Genomic DNA, 22,869 nt, shown 5'->3' on the forward strand with positions numbered 1-22,869 from the left:
AATATTTTTTATCTGTAATTTAATGATATCTCTTGAACATTCTTATCTTCCGTATTGGATCTGATTGCAGTCAGTGTGTGTGTTGCTAACGATTGTTTTGCCCCATACCTCACTCACGCCGCTGAGGCCAGTGTCGGGCTCGGAGGCTCGGACTTGCAGCGTGTGCACGTTGTGTCCGCTCTCGTAGTCCACGGTGCGAGTGAGGCTGAGGGCGCCGCTCTCCTGGTTGATGCTGAACAGATTGCCGGGATTCGACTGCAGCACGTAGGCCAGCGTCTTCTTCTGAAAGGACAGGGCCTGGACCGCACCCACGCTGCACACACAAACACAGTTTGGAGGAATGTGCGGTTGTTCTTGTTTTGTTTTTTTTAAACTTTATTTTACTTTGCCGTCTTTAATCACGTCGGCATTGCAAACGACAATCCGTTCTCTATTGCCTTACCTGGATGAATAAAGGTTAAATAAATAAATAAATACAGTTGCATAGTAGATTCCTCACAAATTAGAATGAGGCCTTATTCCAAAATCTTGTATGCCACTGTGACATTTTGCATGGTTTGAACATTAACATTGTGCTTGAAAACAGGAACGTGCAAAAAAAAAAAAAAATCATACTTTAATAATGATTTGATTAAAATGTATTGCACATAAAAGTTCCATAAAGATCATATCGATATAAACATTTTAAAACAATTCCCAGTGATTATATGCAAATGTATTGATCTGAAAAGTTAAATACAACTGAACTGTACTTGGGCAGTAATTCTTTGGCGCACCACTAGAGGGAGCTCGCGTACCATTAATGATACACATACCACACTGAGAGTCACTTTTAGAAAAAACGCCATCAAAATCAAATTTACAGGTTCCACTGAACAGTATGATCAACATTGTCAATGGCTTTTTGTAAGGCATTATGGGAAATGTAGCTCCCTTGAATTGACAAATGAGCAAGGCTCAAAATGGCTTTTTTCTTAAAAATGTAAGTTGAACGCGACATGGGCGACACATCAAATGGACCCAAATGGATGCACTACACACACATGTAGACGCACACACACGCACATGCCCCCCAAACACACGACTCACAGGGTGGCATGGACACTTGGATATTATTAACACAATGTGCTTTGCGCCAGAAGCCCAAAGGGACACACACACACACACATGCACACACGCACACACACACCACACACACATCCCTTCATGTTTATCCAGACCTCGCTTTTAATAAATATTTGAATTTGCCACACTTTCAAACTCTCAGCCTCGGGCCACACACACTCTTGCATCTGGGTCCTCTTCATCCGTCATCCAGCCCCCAACCTCCATCCTCCTCCTCATCCTCATCTCATCCCTCCTTCCATCCTTCCATCCATCCATCCATCTATCACTCCTGCTTCTCCATGACACATGAAATGCATGTTTAGTTAATAGTCCCACAATTCATTGCTTGATTGAGTGAAGGTTTTATATTATATTCATATTTTGCGCATTTATAGTACTTTTATCCCACATGTTTCATTATTAAGTAATGAATGTTATTATGAAAAAAATAATCACCCCATGCCTGGAATATAATAATAAAAAAATACATCAATTAAATTACAAATATTAAGATTGACTCCTAATTTGTCCATTAAAAAGTCATCCTTATTTGTTCATAATGACAAAAATAGCATCAGATTCAAGTCCGAATTTGGAGCCAGCCTTGCTATGGTATTTTGTATTATATGTTAGCATTAAGCTGATGGATTTTGGTGATTACGTATACATTGTGTAATTCCTTTTTTGTATGCTTGTATGTTTGTATGTGTAGCTGCTCCATGTAAAGTAGCAGTTATTCGACGCTTTATACTTCACATTACAGCTATACTAACCTCCGTTTGTCTGGCTACGGTGTTTTAATTTATATGTTAGCATTAAAGCATTAAGATGGCAGATTTATCTCATCAATATTACATTGTTTGGGTAAAATTTTCTGTGTTAAAATATACAGTGTTTAACAACCTTTTGTTTCATGTGCACCGTTTTATAAGAAACTTCAACCGGGAGTGACAAATTAACAGCCGGAAGCAAGCGCGCTTGTCCTCTTTTTGGGAGAATTGTGCAAGCAAGAGAGCCTTTTCTGTTTCCTCAAAGTGATGTTATTTGATAGCCTCCTATATCCTAATAGAAAAAGAGTGAGAACAGGCATTGACGAATACTTTAGGAAGTGTTTTTATACATTTAAGTGTACTTAAAAGTTGTGGTAAAAAATTCACAGATTTTTCACCTATTGCAAGTAGTTCTGAAATGTATTCCCCAAGACAAACAAGGCTTGACTGTAATTATCATATTTCATGTTATTTGCATCAGAGATGCAAAGTGGATAAATTAGTCAATAAACTGAATTAAAACACACAAAAAGTAAAGGTTGACACTCACGGCTGTCCGACAGCCACGTTCTCGGCCACGTTAAGATGGTAGCTGGCGTTGGTGAACTGCGGCGGGCGGAAGCCGGCGAGGATTGACACAGTGGTCGGCGGACCTTTGCGGCCATCGGCGTCCACAGCCTGAACCCGCAGATGGTATTCATGACTGGGGGCCAGGGGGCGCCCAGTGGCTCTGACTTCGCCTGAGCGCCGGTCCACCTCGAAGCAGTCCAGGCCGCCTGAGAAAGAAATGTATTCTGTAATATTGATACTTTCTTATGTGCTGAATTTATGAATAAAAGTGTAAAAAATAAATTAAAAAAAAATAACTTAAATGAAAGTTAATTAAATTAAATCAGAATTAAACAAAAAAGAAAACCATGTATATATTGACATACTCATATTGTTTATAACTGAATAGAACAGTTATATATAAAATTAAAATAATGACACATATTTTTTACTTAAATTCCATTGCTGTCTTCTACTAATTATCGTGCATTGATTTTTCTATAAAATCATAATTTTTTTTTAAAGCAGCATGTTTCATAAAAGCTTTGCAAAGAGCCCATGGTAAAAGGACGTTGATGGTGATGATGATGATGATGATGAAGAGAAGGAAGAAGAGGAAGTGGGATCCTCAGCTGTTGACCAGAGGGCCTCCACTGGTCGCAGCTGCATCCCACCTGTCAATCATTTCATCCTGCCGCTACAATGATGCTGCTCATCATCACTGTGTTGGACGACCACTGTTTTCTATGAACAATAGATCAGTGCTCACCAAAGGTTCTGAAGTGTGTGCATCCTGATGGACGTGCACGGTAGACACTTCAGGGGCCCCCAACACATCACCCACCAAAACTCACTCAGTACTAAATTAGACAAACTGGCACCCGTTTTACTGATCAACACGTTTTTTGTTTTTTTTTTACAACTGTGCAATATCATACTGACCACTACGTTTCAGTACTTTATTTGAAAAGTGAGCATTATTATTTTTGTAGAGGAGAATTCTTGTATTGGCTCTCATGAAATAGTGTACCTAACAACGTGGTGATTGTATAAATAGAATTGTGTGAGGTGGGACTTAATATCACTTGAATCCACGTTGGCAAGAAATGAGAATAAGTCAAATTAGCGCATTATTTGCGAGGACGTGTCATCAGATTACGCCAAAGGGACGCAGTTAAAAAAAAATCTACTCCCAAAATATCTTCTTCTTTTGCTCTAAAAAAATATATTAAAAAAATATAAAAATCCACTGCCACCGGCACCCATCCGCCCACCTCGCCGCCTCTCCGGAGACGCTCCTATTATTCCCCAACGTGGGAGCTAACTCGGCCCCCTGGGGGAGCGTTTAGCATGGGGGGGGACGGGTCGTCGGGATGTTTAAAAGCCTTTTCTTTTTCACTTTCTCTCCTGTTTCTTGACGCTGATTGAAATTCAACAAGTCACTTTTTATTTAGATAAATCTGCAGTGCTCCAAGCTAAAGCAGGTTTGCCACATGCAAATTTACATGACAGGTAATACATATACATTCTTATTTGCATGTACGCATGTCATGTATGTGTAAGGATAAATATAAACTACCAAATTTACATATACGTCAAGATTTAATGTCACGCTATCGCTAAGGCTATGAATTTATATGACTATTCATGTATGTTTGATTTAACAGTTATCTATATTTCCATTGTAAATGGCTTCACTTTGCTTGTTTAGCTGCCTTGTGTCCCTTAAAGGCTAGCATACTCCAACATTAATGTACTGTAGACGCAGAACCCAGGGGCTGAAAACAAGAAAAAAACAAATGTATTGGTAGTGTTAGCGCTAGTATGTTAGTAGCGTAACGGTTGGGTCAAGAGTTTGACTTTATGCCTTTAGTTATTTAAAGGTCACCATAATTCCTGCATTTCAAGGGCTAAGCTAAAACAAGCAAGAAAAAAGAACATCTGCAGTGCTATCTCTAGTAGCATTAACGAGCTAACAACAGCATAACGCTATTTTACAGAAAATAAAAGTGCATTGCTTACTATGTCGCAGGCAAAGCTCTGCCAGTCAATCTTTTATAACAAAAAATAATAAAATCGTTTAATTTAAATGACTACGCGGACAAATTCAGAATGAGATATGGATCACAGACGACATTTTAATATGCCTCATAACATCTACGGTGCCTGTTGTGTTTGGCGGATTTAACTGACTATGCGGATGGCCACATCAGCAGCTTTATTTGGAACAAAATTAAATATTTTCCTTTAAATTACTCTGGGTACTTTTAGTAAGAATCACCTTCACAAAGCAAAAATTCATGTTTGTGCGCATACAAGTTACATGTGATTTTGAGTCAAGGGGCAGGGCTCAGCAAAACCTTAATAAAGTCAATGACACAATGTACAGGTCATAAACATTAGATTTTGATTTTTAGTATAAATGCTCACCATCCAATAGGAGGAACTGAGGCTCTCCGAGGGTGCCGTCACGTTGACGTGATGATAAGCGGTAGACCACAGACCCGGGGGCGGCATCAGGACCCACAGCCGCCAGATAGGGGGCCGGGAACATGGTCCACTGCAGGTGGGCCTGACTGAGCGAGCTCAGAGTCAACCGGCACAGGTACCACTCGTCACCTGAAGGAGAGAGATAGAAACTCAGTCGTATATCAAAACAACAGGTGACGCCGTGATCCGAAACCATAAGGTCATTGGAGCCTATTAGAAGGCTGACTGAAGTAATTGGTGGACTACATATAGTGCTACTAATAGTGATGTAGACTTATTCCAGTATTATAGAAAATTGTCCGGAATCATAATTTGGAGCTGATATGGATAAAGACGTAGGGTTTTTCACTTTTGGTTATTACAGTCAGTCATGTTAGCTATTTGCTAACTACAACATGCTATGCTCTTGTCATGATTTTGGCTACTGAAAGATAACAACTGGTTAGCGCTTTGCTTACTACACGACCCTACATTTTTTGGGTCATTTCTACTGTTTCTAGGTGGCTTTGGCTACTTTAACGTGACAGATACGATCCAGATGCCATCTTTGTATCACATTAGCAGGTTTTTGTTTTTTTAACTACATTTCTACATGGGTTTGGCCACTTTTATGGGAAAGAGTCACATTTACTATTTGTTAACCGTTTACATTTCTCTGTCATTTTCAACTGTTTCAACATGTTTTTGGCTACTTTTGTGTAAAAAAAAAAATGCATCAAGTTAGCTGTTTACTAAGCGCAGTGACATGATTTGGGCTGTATTTATGTTTAGTTAGCTGTTTACTTACACTACAACACTGCTTTTGTCATTTCCACCGCATCATGCCATCAACTTGACAAACTCGACTGTTGTTTTATGTATTCTAGCTCTTGTTTTCCTTTTGTTACCGTCGTTAGCTGTTGTTACGCCACCCCGCTTTGTAGCTAAACTAGCTAGCGCTGCGCATTGTTCAGTTGGCATCATGAAAGCCGGCGTCTCTGCAGGCCTCGAGGGTACGTGCTGACATTAGTCAACGAGCTCATATTGCGCCTTTTATCTGCTTCCTGTTCCCCGGGAAGACAACAGCTACATTTTTCTTTTTTTATGACGTTGCCGACAAAAAAAGACACAGGTTTTGTTTTGAAACTCTGGGTCGTGTTCCTTTTTTTCCCGTGGAGGGATTTGTTGAGAAGACTGGAAAACAACAACTCTGTGTCAACTTCTGCCAACAAACTGTGTCAGTCAGTAGCACAGAAAAAATGATACTTTGGACCAACTTAAATTACTAATTTGCTTCAGCTAAACGTATTAACTGATTTTATTTGATCCCAATCAAAAGTATTAACTTTGCAAAAATTTACATAAACAACCAAGCAAATAATATAATATTTGATTAAGACCAAAGACTATTTGGACTATTGAAAGTTTGGATTCAGTCAAAGTGAACAGATGAGGTTTGAACTCAAAACCACAATGTTCGACGAAACTGTAAAAATGCACAGTAGCTAAATGACAGTCGTTTCACTTTTTCAGTGAAGCAGAGGAAGACATGAAGATGAACTCTTCCTCATGTCCTCCTCTGCCTGGATGCCTGTCACTCTTGGCTGGTTAAATGCAGAATAATGGCGTCTATTTAAAGTGTCTTGTTTTACATACGCTGTACCCCTCCAGCGGCGTAATGGAACGCGGCCCATTAGTGCAATCAACATCAACGCGGCCTGATGGCTCAGAACTGAGGAAGACCGGGGAGGTGGTGGGAGAAGGAACAGGTAGAAGGAGGTGTGGAGAGGGATGGATTGAGGGGTTTTGAGGGGGAGAAGTTGGTGAAAAAGGAGGTGTACGGATGAGGATAAAAGAAGGGAAGGAGGATGAGCAGGGTAAAGTCAAGAAGGAGTAGGAGCAAGAGTAGGAGACGATGGAAGAAGGAAGGAAAGGAAAGAGGGGTAAAGGCGTAAATGGTGGAGGAAAAGAAAAAAAAGGACAAGTAATGGAGAAACATGGTAAGAAGAAGAGGAAAAGGATGATCAGTGTGGTGAGAAATGGGGAAGAAGAAGGTGTTATTGTGAAGGTGAAAGAGAGAACGAGGACTGGAGGAGTTGAGGTGTCCCTTAAACAAACTGCCTCCTGTCCTGAAACATCCACAACAGCTGCACGACTTGAACATGATTTACAGTAGAGCTGAAGATGTTGTTGCTTGCCATGTTTTTGTTAAAAAACATGATCAACTCTTTCAATTATTCAAAATGGACTACTTCTTGTCTGTTCAGACCAGCAACACAATGGACGCCTCATTTCACAGTATGCTATGCATACACGATAAAGACACCATGCTGTACATTCATTATACACCATGACTATTATTATAGACATACATACATACAGTGAATACACAAATACAGTATCCTTTATTATATATGCATACATTAGGGGTACACATCTCTCGATACTATTCAAGGACTGTTTATTTTTAAAATGGAATGATTTGATTTGGTTCAATTCAGTGGGCTTACGATTCAATTCAATGTGGTATGGCTGAGTTTCAGTGGGTACGATACAATGAGTTTCTTGTCATCTTACAATTCGAATGAAATTGTCAGTAGCCTACTGTAAATGTGGCATTTCAAAGATACAGTATATCGCTTGAATAAAAGACGATTCGATTGTTATCTCAATATAGCTCAATCTATTCTCAATATATTTTGAAGTGGAATGATTCGATTCTGTATATACAGTATATATATATATATATATATATATGAAACGCAAACACAAAGGCAATTACTAATTGGTCCAACCGGACAAAATTCGGAACGGTACCCCGGCTGCAGGACCGAGAATTTAATAAAATGCCAAAATATACACTACATGTGCACTATATAGACACATACCAGTTGGCTAGCTCTATTGCTACAGTATTTAGCTAGCACATTACTGGAAAACAAGGTAAAGCGACCACCTGAACAAAGTCAAAACGAATGCACGTGTAGGCAGCTTGCTGGAGCGTACTTGAAGACGCATGTTAAAAAGCCGAGCGCTGACCATAGGGACGCGCACGTTTGCGCTTTCACGCGTGTTAACTTGATGCTTGTCAGACACGAAAGGAGCGCTGTCGTAAGGATCGTTAGGATGCGGGTCGCCTTCCGTCTCTCTTTTGTCACTTGGTGTCTGCTGCATTTTTCATGCGGCGAGGTGACGGCGGAAAGCGGAAAGCAGAAAGCGAAACCCTCAGGGCGGGGCCGGCCTCCACACGCCAAGGAGCTCATGAATACGAGTTTGGCGAGAGTCAAGATGCCCACGGGGTCACTTCCCATGGCCCAATGAGTTTGAGGCTCAATGAACTTCTGTGCAGATGAGTCTCAGGGCCCGATTTGAATGTGAGTCGACTTCCCATAATGTACTCCTCATTAGCCTCGCCTTCACCTGACTGAGCGTGACATGAACAAGATAACCTTACTCACTATGTCGGTCTGTTTGATTAGACCTCTTTGGCACAGATTTTTAGGTGACTTGAGCTAGGCCGTTGTATCGCTGTGACCTCTCTCTTGCATGGCTTTCTTATCTTCGGCACTCTGCGGCACACATATCGAATTAAATCCTGTTAAGACCATCGAATCACACTTTGTCACATGGGCCAGGCAGAGCCGCCCTCGAGTGTGGGGGCGACCAAGACAGTAGAAGTGTAGGAAGCATTTTGGACACATTAGACCTTCTTCTGCATCTTTTAGAAAAGAGCTCCACAGCTGTGTCTTGAGCTTTCCGGCATCATCCGTTAAATACTTCAACTGAGAATATATAGTCTTCTGGTAGTTACTGTTTGTATAATATTAGGAGCATTAAAGGTAAAAGGATCGGTAGAAGTTCACCAGAATTTTTCAGGTCCCATGTTGATTCTGTCATGGTCTATGTTGGTTCTATATTGAATCTGTGTTTTTTTTTCTGTGATATTCTATGTTAGTATATTGTTGTTTCTGTGATGGTCTAGGTTGGGTCTGTGTTGTCCCTACTGTAAAGTTCTCTGTTGGTTCTGTAAGGGTCTATGATGGTTCTGTGTTAGGTCCGTAGTTATGTGTTGGTTCTGTGATAGTTCTGTGTTGGTCCAATGTTGATTTTGTGTTGGGACTGTGATATACTACGTTTGTCCTGAGTTTTTATGTTGAATCTGTTTGCTCGATAATTTTCTAGGTTGTTAATGTGTTCCTATGTGGATTCTGTTGTTTTGGTCCTGGGATGGTTGTGCCACATTTTAGGGTTGTAATTGTTAAAGCTTGGTTCCATGATGGCACTATGTTGGTTTTGTGTTGGTTCTGTAGTTAATACTTGTTGGTTCCATGATGGTTCTGTCTTATTTCTATGTCGGTTGTGTCTTGGTCTGTGATGTTCTTGTAATAGTAGCGTGTTAGTCTTAAATGGGTCTGCAATATTCTCTAGTGGTCCAGTGATTGTTTACGATGGTTCTGTAATCGGTTCTGCGATGATCTCATGTTGCTTCTGTCCGTGTGGCTTCTATCTTACTTCTCTGTCCTGTCCTGGGTGTGCGTATAATCTATGTTGGCCCGTGATGAGTATGTTTTGGTTCTGTGTTCATTTTATGCTGATTCTATATTGGTTCTTTGCTAATTACTGTATATGTTGGTTCTATTTGTATTCTATATTGGTTTTTAGTTGTTCTATGTTGGTGCTGGTTGGTCTTTGTACTGTATGTTGTTTCTGTGCTGTCCTATTTTTATCATGTTGCGAATGTGTTGGTCCTGTGTGGGTTATGTGTTGATTAGAGTCTAGTTCTACATTGGTGTGATGTTAGTACGTTGTTGGTCCTGTGTTATTCCTTTGCCATCTTTGTTGATTCTGTGATGCTTGATTAAGGGAAGTGTTGTTTTCGTATACGTTCTATGATGGGTCTACGGTGGGTCTATGTTGATTCTGTAATGATTTCTGTGCTGAGTCCAAGCTGTTCCCTTAATTCTGTTGATTATAAACTGGTGCTATGTTAGTATTGTCTTGGGACTATATTGGTTCTGTGGTGGTTCTGTGTTGGTTATTTGTTAATCTATATAGTCTATGTGTTGGTTCTAACGTAGTTTTGGATCATAGTGTGTTTGTTTAGTCAGATTGTCTTTTGTTGGTTAAACAAAACAAAAAGAAAAAAAAGTGTCCAGCTTGGAGTCTGAACATTGTTGAAGTTCATCATGAGAAAACTTCACATCAGCTTAAACCAAATAAGCGTAGGAAGTGAAAGATGTTAAAAAGTCTTTTAACGTCAACGCGTACACGTTTGTGTACTCATGTTTGTGTCACACCGGCAGCTTTTCACCACGCGGGGGGGGAGAAGCAGACGCGAACCGACTGCTACTTGATGTTATTCAGCATGAAGGCGCTGTAGAAATAGACGAGGAAGGGGAAGAATCTCCTGCATGCCGCCTCACCGGAGGAGCGTCAATTAGCAAAGGGAAGGAAAACAAGATGCCTCTGGGGGAGGAAGAAGGAGGTGGGAGGTAGAAGCGGGTTGATGGAAAGACGGGAAAAGAAATCAATCAAAGACATACGAGAAACGAAGTAAGCTTATGCCAACTCGTATTCAATAGGGTGGCCAAGGATCAATGTGTTTATTATTACAGCGAACCCCCATTATATCGGGGTTCATCATTTAAAGAAATCTTTTTGAAATGGATTTCCACAGTAGACAGCTAAAAGTGAATTTAGTGTTGCACATCTTTAGAGCAACATTGTTATTTGAAGAATTGTGCAAGTGAGAGAGAATGGAAAAAAGATGCTACGGAATACTTTTGAAAGTATTTTGTAAGTTTACATGTGTTTAAAAGGGGTGTGAGGAGTACATTTTATCTACGTTTGCCAAAGGTGTCATTACCGCAAATCATTTTTGGCTCAAAACGTCTTTTTGTCTCCATCCATCCTTTCATTTACGCGGGGTCGAGTTGAAAATCATTTTAACTCTGCAAACTGTCCTGTGTGTGTGATTGACAGGCTGGGATACATTTCCATGGCAACCCGCAGCGGCACAGGTGTCCCCACGGGGGCCGGGTGCCATGGCGACATGTCAAGTTGACATGTGAGAAGCATTCTCTATTTGCCTCGTGTGTGCGTGTGTGTCTGTGTGTGTGTGTGTGTGTGTGTGTGTGTGTGTGTTAACATGCGGATGCGTGTGCAACGCTAGCAAACTTGTGCGACTTCAGATTCCCGTAGACGTTACAGTGAGGTCACGTAACACCAATAAGACACGACGGTAGCGAGGTTTGAGGCGAACTCGTCTCGAACGGCGAACAAACAAACATGCTTCTGTTGGTGAACCAGGCCCTCCATCTGGTCGGTGGGATCCAGCGGACAGAGGCCCGCTGCATCCTAATTAGAAACCTTATAAACTGGCCTACTTTACACACCCTCTCATACACGCACACAAACACACACACACATACAAAGGCAAAGTCCTGCAGGCACACACTTAATTAAACCTCATTTGCGCTGCTGATGATGAGCAATGCAGGAAATGAAAATAATAATAATTAAAGCCGCATGCCTTTTTCATGGCGAATCCTCGAAGTGGTCATCAAAGTTCGGCATCATGCTCTGCCCACATTAGACAGCACAGGCAAAAAAAAAAAAAATGAAGAAAGAACCTAGGTAATTCTCATCTGTCTAGGATACTCGCTTCTGGTTGGAGCAAATTTATTCAAATTCTATCGTAGAAATGTGTCGAAGAAAGAGTCATGGAATGGCTCTTCAAATCAAAATGGTTGACTTCCTGTTGTTTCGCGTATAGGTCTTTGAGAATGTTTTGTGCATCCCGTTATGTCAGATATGTCCCACCTATTTCGTGTCAGCCAGTGAAACCCTTATCTGGGACTAATCCTTTAATTATCGGAGAAAATTTGAAATTATTATTAAAATTTTAGGCTAAGCTCGACCACATTAGATAGGCAAAATAAATATAATATTAAAATTTTTAGCTCTGAGCATTGCCCATCTGTCTAACATAGTATCTGCTTCCAATTGGGGCTCACTTAAATGATAGACATGTCATCCCAATTTCGAGTCCAGACTCCTGGCTCATATGAAACCGATGATGACAAATTTGACTCAATAATCGATAGGATAATCGATTCTAAAAAGATGCAGTTTGTGACAGCCCTACCGCACAGTGTTGTGCGTAACAGTGAAGGGGGACTCTGTGAGTCAACCACATAGCTCAAATGTGGAGTGTGTTTGATTGATGTCATTGCCCGTTGTTGTACCGCTCTTGTTGTGACGTATATGTGTGCTTAAGTGAAAGTGTGTGTGTGTGTCTTTATTATGCATTTAAGTTTGTGTGTATCCCTGACCGCGAGCCCCGGTCTATAAGAATCCTGCCAGAGACTCTCAAAACTCTCAGGAGAAGCGTGCAGGCCAAGTGAGGAGCAACATGGAAAGTCACTTAGGGCTGCAAGTTGTGGTTAGCGTGGAGAAGATGCACTTTTTAAAACAAGAGAACCAGATGAATGAAAATGAAGAAAAACACTTAAAAGGAGGAAAAGCTGATTTGAAAAGGAATCCAAAAGACAGCATCGTTCTGAGATGTTTATTCTCTCTCCTGCCGACCGAAATGTTAAAAAAACGGCTGCAAACGCAAGAAACTGTAATAAAAATACTGTTAAATTAATGTAAAGCAAAAGTGATTAATTCATAGCTTTGTAAAGCCAGTGTACCTAATGAAGTGTCCATAAGTTCCATACATTTGTGTTACATAGCGCTTTTCAGAAGCAATGAGAATTTTTTTTTTTTAATTTAATTAAAAAGTAAAATCTAAAAATACAATATACTGGACTGTACTTGCTCAATAGTATGAAGAGTTCATTTATACAAAAATAGAGCCACGCCTAGTACCAGACTGCCTACCATGTGTGTTGTCTGAATTTCATCCGACATTACAGCCATGAAACACCAATAAAGGACCACAAGTGGACTGACTCTCTCACATCCTTATTTCAACCTCATTCTGTTTTCTTACAGATCTGAGGTCAGTTTGAGCGCTGTGCCCTGATAGTGAGACTTTAAATGAAATATGGCCACTGAGGAAAAATGATGAGGTGGTTGCATCAGTGGCGTTATTGTTCCATTCCCGCCAAACCCATTCCCTCTTTCCCACGGAGCCGAGCTACGCAGACCCTGCGGGGCCCCTGATGCAGCTGCTCAGGAGGCCCCTCGGCTCCAGTCCGCTTCAGCTTCACACGCCTCGTCGCTATCGACGATCAATGGCCGGACGAGAGGAGGAGGAACATCAAGACGGAGACCAAGAGGAGAAATATTGAAGCAACCAAAACAAACACAGAGGAAAATAGAGAGTAAAATCAAAGCGAGGAAAAATGTGATGCCAAAGACAGAAATGGGTGGGAAAGGCATCATGGGAAGTGGGGCAAGCGGACGGGTCGAACAGGATTTACTGATAATTCACAGCATTTGTTTTAATCACCTTCGAGGAACAGACGGGTGGAGACTCTCTCTACAGAGGCCAGTTGATGTGTGTACGTGTTGGGGTGTGTGTGTTTGTGTGTGCTCAGGTCTGCTAAATTGTGCAAGAGTTACGCCAGGAGATGGAACTAGGAAGTAAACATGAGGAAAGATAAGAAAACTTCTCAAGTGGAAATACATTCAACTGCATACTGAACTTAACTGTACTGCTGGGTGAAAATGTGAATTTAAAAAAAAGTGGTCAGTGAGTCTCATTTAGGGTATGTGTGAATATTTCGTTCAAATTCAGACAAAGTGACAAAATCTTGAAATGGCCAAAACCACCTAACATGGCTACCAAAATGCCAGACCTCCTGTTCTATTTTGGACATGAGTCCTTGAGATTTTTTGTGGGCCTATTCATGACAGACATGCCCACAAAAATTTCATGCTGCTAAGTGAAGATAGCTTCAGGGATTGGATCTTCAAACGAATTCCAGGGAGTCAATTTTGAGTGGGTTTTTATAATCTCTAGCACAAATTCATCTTTGGAGAACTCCTGGAAATAATCATCTTGAACTGGAAACTTCAAATAAATAAAAATGGATGACTTCCTGTGGCTTTTGAGAGATGTCTCTTTTTTGAGGGTCTATTTGTGACAGTCATGACAATTAAATTTGATTTAAAAAAGTGCAGAATTTGGTAGCAATTGGACAAACTCTCTTGGAGGAGTTTGGCTTTGCAAAGTCCCTGGAAATGGCCAAGTTGAACCAAGAATTCAGATTTTTAACCAAAATTGGAGACTTAATGTGCCTTTTATAACATAGTTTCTTTTTTAAACTCTTTTGTGTGTCTCCGATGGACATGCCAGCCAAATTCCATGTTACAAAGTGTTCAATTTTGATGCAATTGGACAAAAAAAGGAGTTTGCTTTTTAAAGACTCCTGGAAATGTGGACATTTGCCATAAATGGCTGTTCCAAAACAAAATGGCACACTGTTTCAAGACATGGCTTGTTGAGACCTTTTTGTGGGTCGACTCATGATGGACATTTCTGCCACATTTCCTGTTCAGTAAAACTGGCTTTGGGGCTGAATTTCTTTTTAATCAAGGAAGTGCTACCCAGTTGACATGTTTGACACCTAAAATGTCAGCTTTAAACCGAAATGGCCTGTGTCATTTTGGGCATGGTTTCTTGAAACTTTTTTTGTACATTACCAAATTTCATGTTGCTGGGTAAAATTCGCTTCAGGGCTAAATTTTCCAAATTTCTGGGGGTTGCTACCCAACTAAACCAAGCTTGGGGGAGGCAGTCGTAAGGGTTTGTATCGTGGTTCCAGAGGACTCCTGGGAGGATGAGCACGAGGATGAGCAGGATCCGGGATATGTGCTTTGTGTGCAGCGTGGTCACAGCGCCCGAGGAAGAAGAAGAATCCGGTGCGATGCGCGAGAAGAGCGGGGCTAGTCTGAATTATGAATAACTGAGGACTTTTGTCGGCCATTAAAAAATAAAGCGCTGAATGTTTAATGCGGCGCCTCGTCCATTATTGATGGTGCGGCGCGCTGACAAGTGTGCGAGCGCGTCCTCCACGAGCGCGTGTCACGCCGTTGTACACGCGTGTTCTCCTGGGAGACGCTCTCATCACTATGACAATTGATAACATGCAAACAGTTTCTATGCCAACATATAACAGCATTTCTACGTGAATTTAGAAAGTGCTAAGGCAGATTGGTTCAGATTTTAGATCTTCCCCTGTAAGTTAGATACAATTTATAATAATTGTATAAAATGCTAACATGCTAACAGTTGGTATGCTTTATGATAAATAGCAAGATAGCAACCTGAGTATAGAAAGTGCTTTGGCAAATCCATAAAGATTTTATATTATGCCAGACAGTCAGGTACTGTTTTAAATGACAATTGTTCACATGCTAACATGCTAAAAATTGATATGCTAACATATACCAAGATAGCATCCTAAACACAACCGTTGATAAGAATCTGATATCATTCAAGAGTGAGACACTCTTTCGAATGAGATTTGACACAATGCTAACATGCTAACAGCTGGCATGCTAACATATAGCAAGAAAGCAATCTATGTTCAAAAATTTCTAAGGCAGATCGAAAGTCAGTACTTTTAGATATCTGTGAGCTATTTTTGTGTGTGTAAACGTGCCTATGTTTGCGTGTGTGTGTGTGTGTGTTTGTGTGTGTTTGCTTGTCAGCATACAGCGCTTTCAACTTTGGTGATGGGATTTCCTCTCCGAGACTCAAAGGGAATTATCTGTGGCCGTCATCTGCAGCGACAAAGACACATCGACACCACAGCATCACTGTACACATTCTTTCATCCGTATGTGTGTGCGTGTGTGTGTTTTAAAGCATGTTTGTATGCTTTTCTCCATGTGTCGGTTTCACATTGGCCATGTTGAAGTCGTCACCTTCCTTTGATGATCCGGACAAAATCAGAGTATGATCATTTGGTCTACGTGTGAGATAGCACAACCAACTGTTAGCATGTTGCAATTTTGTCACTCGTTATCCGAAATAGTGTCTGAGTACAATATATGACATAAAGTTATGTTCCTATTATTTAGCATATCAGCATTAGCATGCATCAGTCCAAATTTGAAATCTTCCCAAATTAACACGACACTTAGAAAACAATAGACAAAGCAGGAAAAATAAATATATTCTATTATGCGATAATGAAGTGCAACTATTTATAGGGGGACTCGATGTGGAAATTCTGACACGCATACATGAATGAAGACATGCAAATCCAGTGAGCACACTAACACAGAAACACAAAAAGAAGAACACACAAACTGTGATGAATGGAATTAATCCGCGTTGAGTCTCTGATCAACTTTGACGCACTTGTGAATATCACACACATACGCACAAGCACACGAACATACACAAAGGCTCAGATTTGTTCCATTAATGGAACAAACAGCAACCCACATCCAACAAACAGCTAGCATTCAGCCAATTTTGTCCAATCTTGTAAAGATGCTGGAATTTACGAGTGTGTGCGTGTGCGTATGTGTGTGAGGGGTGTGTGTATCTCCTGAGTCCTGTCACGGCTTAAGTCCATTGTAGGCGATTGTGAAGTGTTTGCCGCAAAGCAGATTGTTGAGCCCCTCATGGTGTGTGTGGGTGTGCGTGTATGTGTGTGACTTTTGAAATATGATTTCGTGAACTAATAGACATTGCAACAAAGTAGAAAAGTGTTAAAAGCATATTATCTTAAAGTGACAATCAAGATAATACAGACAATACATTTAAACCTTAGATATGTTCTTTTGCACTTTTTATACTCATCTTTTGCTGTGTGTTAGCATTGTGATTGTTAGCATGTTAACATTTTGAAATCCGAATTGAAATAATACCAAGTAAAGAGCACATGTTAAATCCTTATAGATCTACTGAGGTTGCTGCACATGAGCATACCAAATGTTATCATGTTAGCATTTTATAAGTTGTTGAAAAAGTGCCAGATGACAGGAATTCGTATGATTCTTCCTGAGCACTTCTTGTGGTTTGGTTGTCAACATCCGTTCCTGTATGTTACAAGTGTGTATGTAGTGTAAATGTATAGCTCCTTTTGATCTGTCTTTTGTTAGCATTTTGTCAATTTTCATTATGTCATGTTAGCATGCGAACATTTAACTTACAGCAACTTGAGTGTGCTTCCGAGGCATGAGATGCTCCCAAATTAACATTACAGTTCTACACAGGTTGTGCCCATCTTAACAGCTCGCATGCTAGCTGTTAGCATTGTTCCTTTGTGTGGCGGCCAGTAGTTCTACATAAACACAGTGATGTTAAATGTGTCACGTACAACAACACAATCTCAGAACAAGTGGAGACAAGCATCAGCTCAAAGCTTCGTCTCGGGAGAAACAGTCGTGAGTTAAAACATTGGAAGTGACCAAAGTTGAAGTTTTCCTTGTTGGTTTATTTTTTTTCTCTCCCTGTTTCACTTGAGTGTTCTCATTATGTCTCACTTCATTCACTTCTCAGCTCCTGTTGGACTCAACGGCAGAGTGAAGGTGACTCACATCCCAGAGACAGTCAAGGAAATGCTAACGCCTGCCTGACTCATCATCTGCAATGATGGGACACACGCACACAGACACCCACGCCCACACACACACACTCACACACATCCACACACCCACCCACTCGCACACACAAAAATCTCAACTAATTTCCTGCAATTTTGCTGCATACCGAGTAATAGCATGTTATCATTTGACCAATTATGGCAATGTAGGGTGCAATGTAAAATCCATATTAATCTGCATTAGTAGGCTACTTTTTAAATTCAGGTTGCTATCTTATTTTTTAGGCACATAACATCTGATAGATTTCATCCATTGTCAATATAAATAGTATCTGTTTAGAGGCTAACACCTAAAATCCTCATCATCCTTTGTAAACTTGGGTTGCTATCAAATCAGGCTAAAATAGTAACTGTTAGTATGTTAATATTGTATCATTTGAATAGTACCCTACCACTGGACGTGGTGTTAAATCCTTATGGGTCTTCCTTCGTGCCTTCTGTACTCAGGTATGCTGAATATATCTTAATATATGGTAGCATACAATCTCATAGCATGTTAGCATTACCATTCATTTTCATTTGAAATATACATCATAGTAACCATACAGTATATGAGATAACTTCCTTATTGGCTTGTGTGTTAGCATTTTATCAACCATAATTTGAAATAGTACTGGGTGACAGGCTATCATTTTAAACCCGCTTCGGCCTGCCTTGGCACTTTTTTGTACTCAGGTTGCTGTCTTGCTGCATACCACATTAGCATGTTAGCATCTACAATCAACCTCAGGTTGATTACCCAACTGCTAACATGTTTGTACTTGGTATTTTATTAACCAACAGTTGAAGTAGTAGACGACAGGGCAGGAGAGCACCAGGGCGACACGCGGAAGCATCCAGAAGGCGAATGGGATCATCTTCGCAGACACAGCTCACGCTCCCCGAGGAGGAGGCGACACCAGGAGGAACTTGTCATGGAGCCCAGACGCTAGAGAGCACTCCTCCATTATGAAGGAGCGCAATCTCAGTCAGTCGGTCGGGGAGACGCAGAGCAGCGACAAAAAGGAAGGAAGAAAATAACCCCGTTCATTCCCTCATATTTAATGTGTTTTGACTCCTTTTTGCCAAGCCAGAGATGAAACAAAAAGGAGGTGCATTTAGAGGAAACATAAAGATGGATGAAGGGGCACAGGGTGAAGAAGAAAAGTGGAGAAACAAAAGAGGAGGAAAGGAATAAAAGACAGTGAAATAGAAGGAGTAGATGATCGGGAGTAAATGAAGAGTAGAAGATCAGGCGTAAAGGAGGAGAATGGAAGGAGAAGAGGAGGGGAGAGGGCAAAAAACGAGTAGTAGTAGATGAGGGGGGATAAGGAAGTAAAGAAGGGAAGGGAGCGGAAGAATGGGGAGGAGATGAAGAAGAGTGGAATATGAGGGTGAGTAGGAGGGAGTGAAGAATGTAAGGGAAGAGAAAAATGAGAAGATGTAGGGAAAAGGAAAGCGGGAGAAGAAGTGGATGAGGACACTGAGGGCTAAAAAAATGGGGGGGGGAAACAAGGTTAGACAGTGAGAATGGGTAACAGGGGGAGAATGAAAGTGGGCTCAAGCAAACGAGGAATGAATAGGTGGCATTCAGATGAGGATACGATGGGGAAGATAGAAGTGAGAGAGGAGGAGGAGGAGAAATGGGGATGAGTACATGGTGAGTGGAAAGGAGAAGAAATGAAAGTACATAATGACAGGAGGGGAAGGAAAGAGGGAACGAGGGGAGGAGAAGAAATGGAAGGAATCAATCAGAGGAGGAAACGAAGGGACGTGAAGAAGGAAAGTGGAAGGGAGGAAATGGATGAGAAGAAGGAGTGACGAAAAGAGAAAATGCCGAGAGGAGAAGAAATGAAATGAATGAGAGAGATGAGATGAAGAAACGAAAAGTCATTGAGAGGAGGAAGTGAAAAAGGGGATACGTGAAAGGGGGAAATGGAAGGAATAGGTTAGAGGAGGAGGCAAAGAAAATAAAGAGTGATTTTATTATTATAGAGAAGAAATTGAAGGAGTCGTCGAGAGGAGGTAAAGAAAAGGCGGATGAGTGGAGGAGAAGAAATAGAAAGAGTGGATGAGAGGAGGAGGAAGGAAGAAAAAGGGGATGACTGGAAGAGAATAACTGGAAGGAACTGATGAAAGGAGGAAGTGAAGGCGGGATGAGGAGAGAAGGTGAAGAAAAGGGGGATGAAGACGAAATGAGGAGCGAAGTTGAGGTAAAGAAATGAAGGGATGACGACAGAAGAGGAAATGGAAGGAACCAATGAGAGGTGGAGAAAAGAAGGGATGAGTGGAAGGGGAGGAACGGAATGAGCGGATGAGAGCAGGATGTGAGGAAAAAAGCAGATGGGTGAAGAGAAGGAATGGCAAGAAATAACGAGAGGAGAAAGTGAAGAAAAGAAGGGAGGAAAAGAAATGAGGGAGTGGTTGAGAGAAGGCTGCGAAGAAAAGGGGGATGAAAGAGGAGAAGAAAGATAATGTGTTATAAAGCCTCCTGTGAACTGGAAAACACTTCTGGTGCGTGTGAGTGCGTACGTGCGTGCGCGAGTGTGCGTCTACGCATGTGTGTGTGTGTGTGTGTGTGTGTGTGTGTGAGTGTGTGTGTGATGCAAGCCTGGCGGGCCCTGCTGTAATCGAGGCCGGATGGACATCAGGGCTAAGAGTTGCAGCAACCCTGCAGGCTACAGGAGCGCACACACACACGCGCGCATGCACCCCATACACACACACACACACACACTCCCGCTTCATTATTTTGCGGGTGTTGATGTAACTTGTTCATTCTTTCACCAGACTGACTCTTCATCTCCCCATCCTTTGTCCTATCTTCTTTTTTTCCTCTTCTCTCACTTCCTTTTTTTGCCTTCCTCGCCTTCACTTCCTGGTCACCTCTTGCCTGCAACTGCCTTGACTCCACTTTGTTTACTTCCACTTCCTTGCGTTCAATTCCTTATATTTTGCTTCCCCCGTCTTTACTTTTCTGGTCTCGGCTTTTTTCTCTTTGCTTCTTCATCTCCACTTCCTCCTCCGTTGCCTTCACGTTCTCGTCCGGGCTGAAATTCTCTTTCCAACTTTGTTGCATTCGCTTCCTCACCTTTGCTTCCTCGTCTTTCACTTCCTGCTTTCCACATCCGCGTCCACTTTGCTGTTTCTGCTTCCCTCTCAACATGTTCTTCTCATCACTTCCTTGTCGCCGTTTCCTTGGCTTCACTTGCGTGTTCCTCCTGCCCTCAACTTCCTTGCCACCACTTGGCCCTCCTCAACGTTTCGTTATCCTCAGTTTTACTTCCTCCTCTTCCCCTTCTTGAATGGTTTTTTTTCTCGATCTTTTCTCATCCCATCCCCTGCAATAGCCGTCTATCATTCCGTCCTCCTTCTCTCGATGTAGTTCACACCTCAGGTGAGAGAGAAGATGGGAAGTGTCTTCATTTGCAGCTTATCAACACTCACTCATACTCAAGTGAAAATGAAAGAAATAAACAAATAAAACTCCAGCATCCTTCCTCGTTAATTTGCACTCCTCTCTCTCTCTCACAGCTAATTACCAACGCCTTTGATCTGTCCGTTAACCCCCCCATGCACCCACCCCCCTCATTCCCCCCCCCCCCCCCCCCCGTTAACGCTTCAATTAGTCAGCAACCATTCAGGTGAGGATTGATCCCAGCCCACCAGACTCTTAATGGACTTAATTAAACAGACAGGGCAAGTGTGTGTGTGTGCGTGTGTCGGAACAGTGGGGCTGAACCGTGGTTACCATGGAAACGGCACTCGCTGCAAAGCCCCCACCAGCCAAAAATTCAAATAAAAACACACAAATTCCAAAATAGTTTTTGCGCTAAATTTTGAATGAGCGTGTCGGCTCGACGTTTCCTCGCCGCAGGAAGTGATGTCACATTTATTATGCGGCGGTGAGATGGCGTTGTGAGCGTACAAATGCAGAAAACTCAGATTTAACATAGGGATGAATAGTGCGGCCCATGGAAAGATGTTTGAGCATTTTTTCCATATCCTTCATATCCATCTTAACTCATTCACTGCCAGACATTTTTGGACCCTATATTACCCTAACGTTTGAATGGAAAAAATATAAATACATTTAAATATAAATAAAACTGGGATTGAATGGCTGGACTGCGAAAAGACAAGTAAATTCGTCAATGGCAGTGAATGAGTTAAGGTCCATGTACTAGTATGTTATTTTTGTCCTCGCTCGTGTATCTTACTAGTAACATTTTCTCAACGGCTAGGCTCCACCTTTGGCTCACTAGTAAGCAATTACAGTAAAAAGTAAAGTAAAAATAAATCAGTCAATAAACAAATACTGTGCTGCGCTAGTATCACACTACTAGGTCCAGAAAATAGGCATATATCAGACACTAGTTCCCTTCTGGAAAATGCCCACTAATTTACGCCTCACTAGTAACGTGTAGTTGGCTATTTGTATGCCAAAGTTGTTCTATAAATGCTCTCTAGTGCTCTCTATTTGTTTTACTAATGCAATCAATTTTCTAACCAGTGAGGACAAAAATAAAACATACTCGTACACGAATCTTAAGCTGGATGATATAGAATAAAAGCTCAAACGGCTTTCGGAAAGCTGAATGTCCATGTACTAGCACTCTCTTTGCCCTCACTAGTAAGACAATTTATGTGCACTAACAGTGATTTTCTCAAAGTGTGGTACTAGTAACACTGTGTAGTGGTATCTGGGCTCAGTCCAGTGGTACATGAAAAAAAATCACTGTCTCTGTACAGTTCACTTGATTTAAAATTTTTAACACGGTTTTCCTTCAAACTGTGAAAAATGTTACTGACTTGCGATCATATTAGTTTCATGAACACTTAGACCTAATACGCTACAGTATTTTTTAGTCGTACTTGGTGTAAACGTTGAGAACGACTGCACTAGTAGAACAACTTACTAGCAAGGTTTTCCCACTACTGCCTTCGACTGCTACATGACATTTCTACACACTTGTCAGGCATCTTTGCTATAAACGTCCTTGAGCGTTTGTCCAATAGCTACCAAATTCCAGTCACGTAAACCAGATAAATGTGAAATGCCAAATTGTTCAAATGTAAAATTTTCATCGCTGCCCGTGGGCGTAGCATGGCGGCAAGGTTTGACCACTTGCCATAAAGCGCCAAACTCACATAAGGTTTGAGCTTGACCAAACGTATTCAGACATAATCCATCTGCTGAACTTGACCGCATTTCCATAACGCCGCCGCATATTGAGGCTTTCATGCACTTGAATGAGGGGACTACAAATGGTTAAACACGTCACCCAACCGACTCGTCATAATTAGTCAGAATATGTTACAAAATGTCTGAGGGGCATGAAAAAGATGAGAAACGCATCAATTCAATGACACGAAGCAGCCAGCCATGAAGCTGCTAACGAGTGTGTGTGCGTGTGTGT

General features: G+C 41.4%; 1 protein-coding gene across 2 annotated transcripts in view; it reads right to left on the reverse strand.

Annotated features, from left to right (window-relative positions):
* The window catches only part of LOC147143324 (neural-cadherin), an 85,055-nt gene that overhangs the window by 43,627 nt on the left and 18,559 nt on the right, over positions 1–22,869 (reverse strand). For both annotated transcript variants that reach the window (XM_086038695.1, XM_086038694.1), the window contains exons 2-4: positions 4,857–5,045; positions 2,428–2,653; positions 109–313 (exon numbers count right to left, since the gene is read on the reverse strand). In XM_086038695.1, coding sequence (XP_085894821.1) covers positions 109–313; positions 2,428–2,653; positions 4,857–5,045 — 620 coding nt within the window. The remainder of the gene's footprint in view (positions 1–108; positions 314–2,427; positions 2,654–4,856; positions 5,046–22,869) is intronic.

This window comes from Filicampus tigris, chromosome 8 (assembly GCF_054856515.1).
Source record: "Filicampus tigris isolate MCC_2025a chromosome 8, RoL_Ftig_1.0, whole genome shotgun sequence".
Classification (NCBI taxonomy): domain Eukaryota; kingdom Metazoa; phylum Chordata; class Actinopteri; order Syngnathiformes; family Syngnathidae; genus Filicampus; species Filicampus tigris.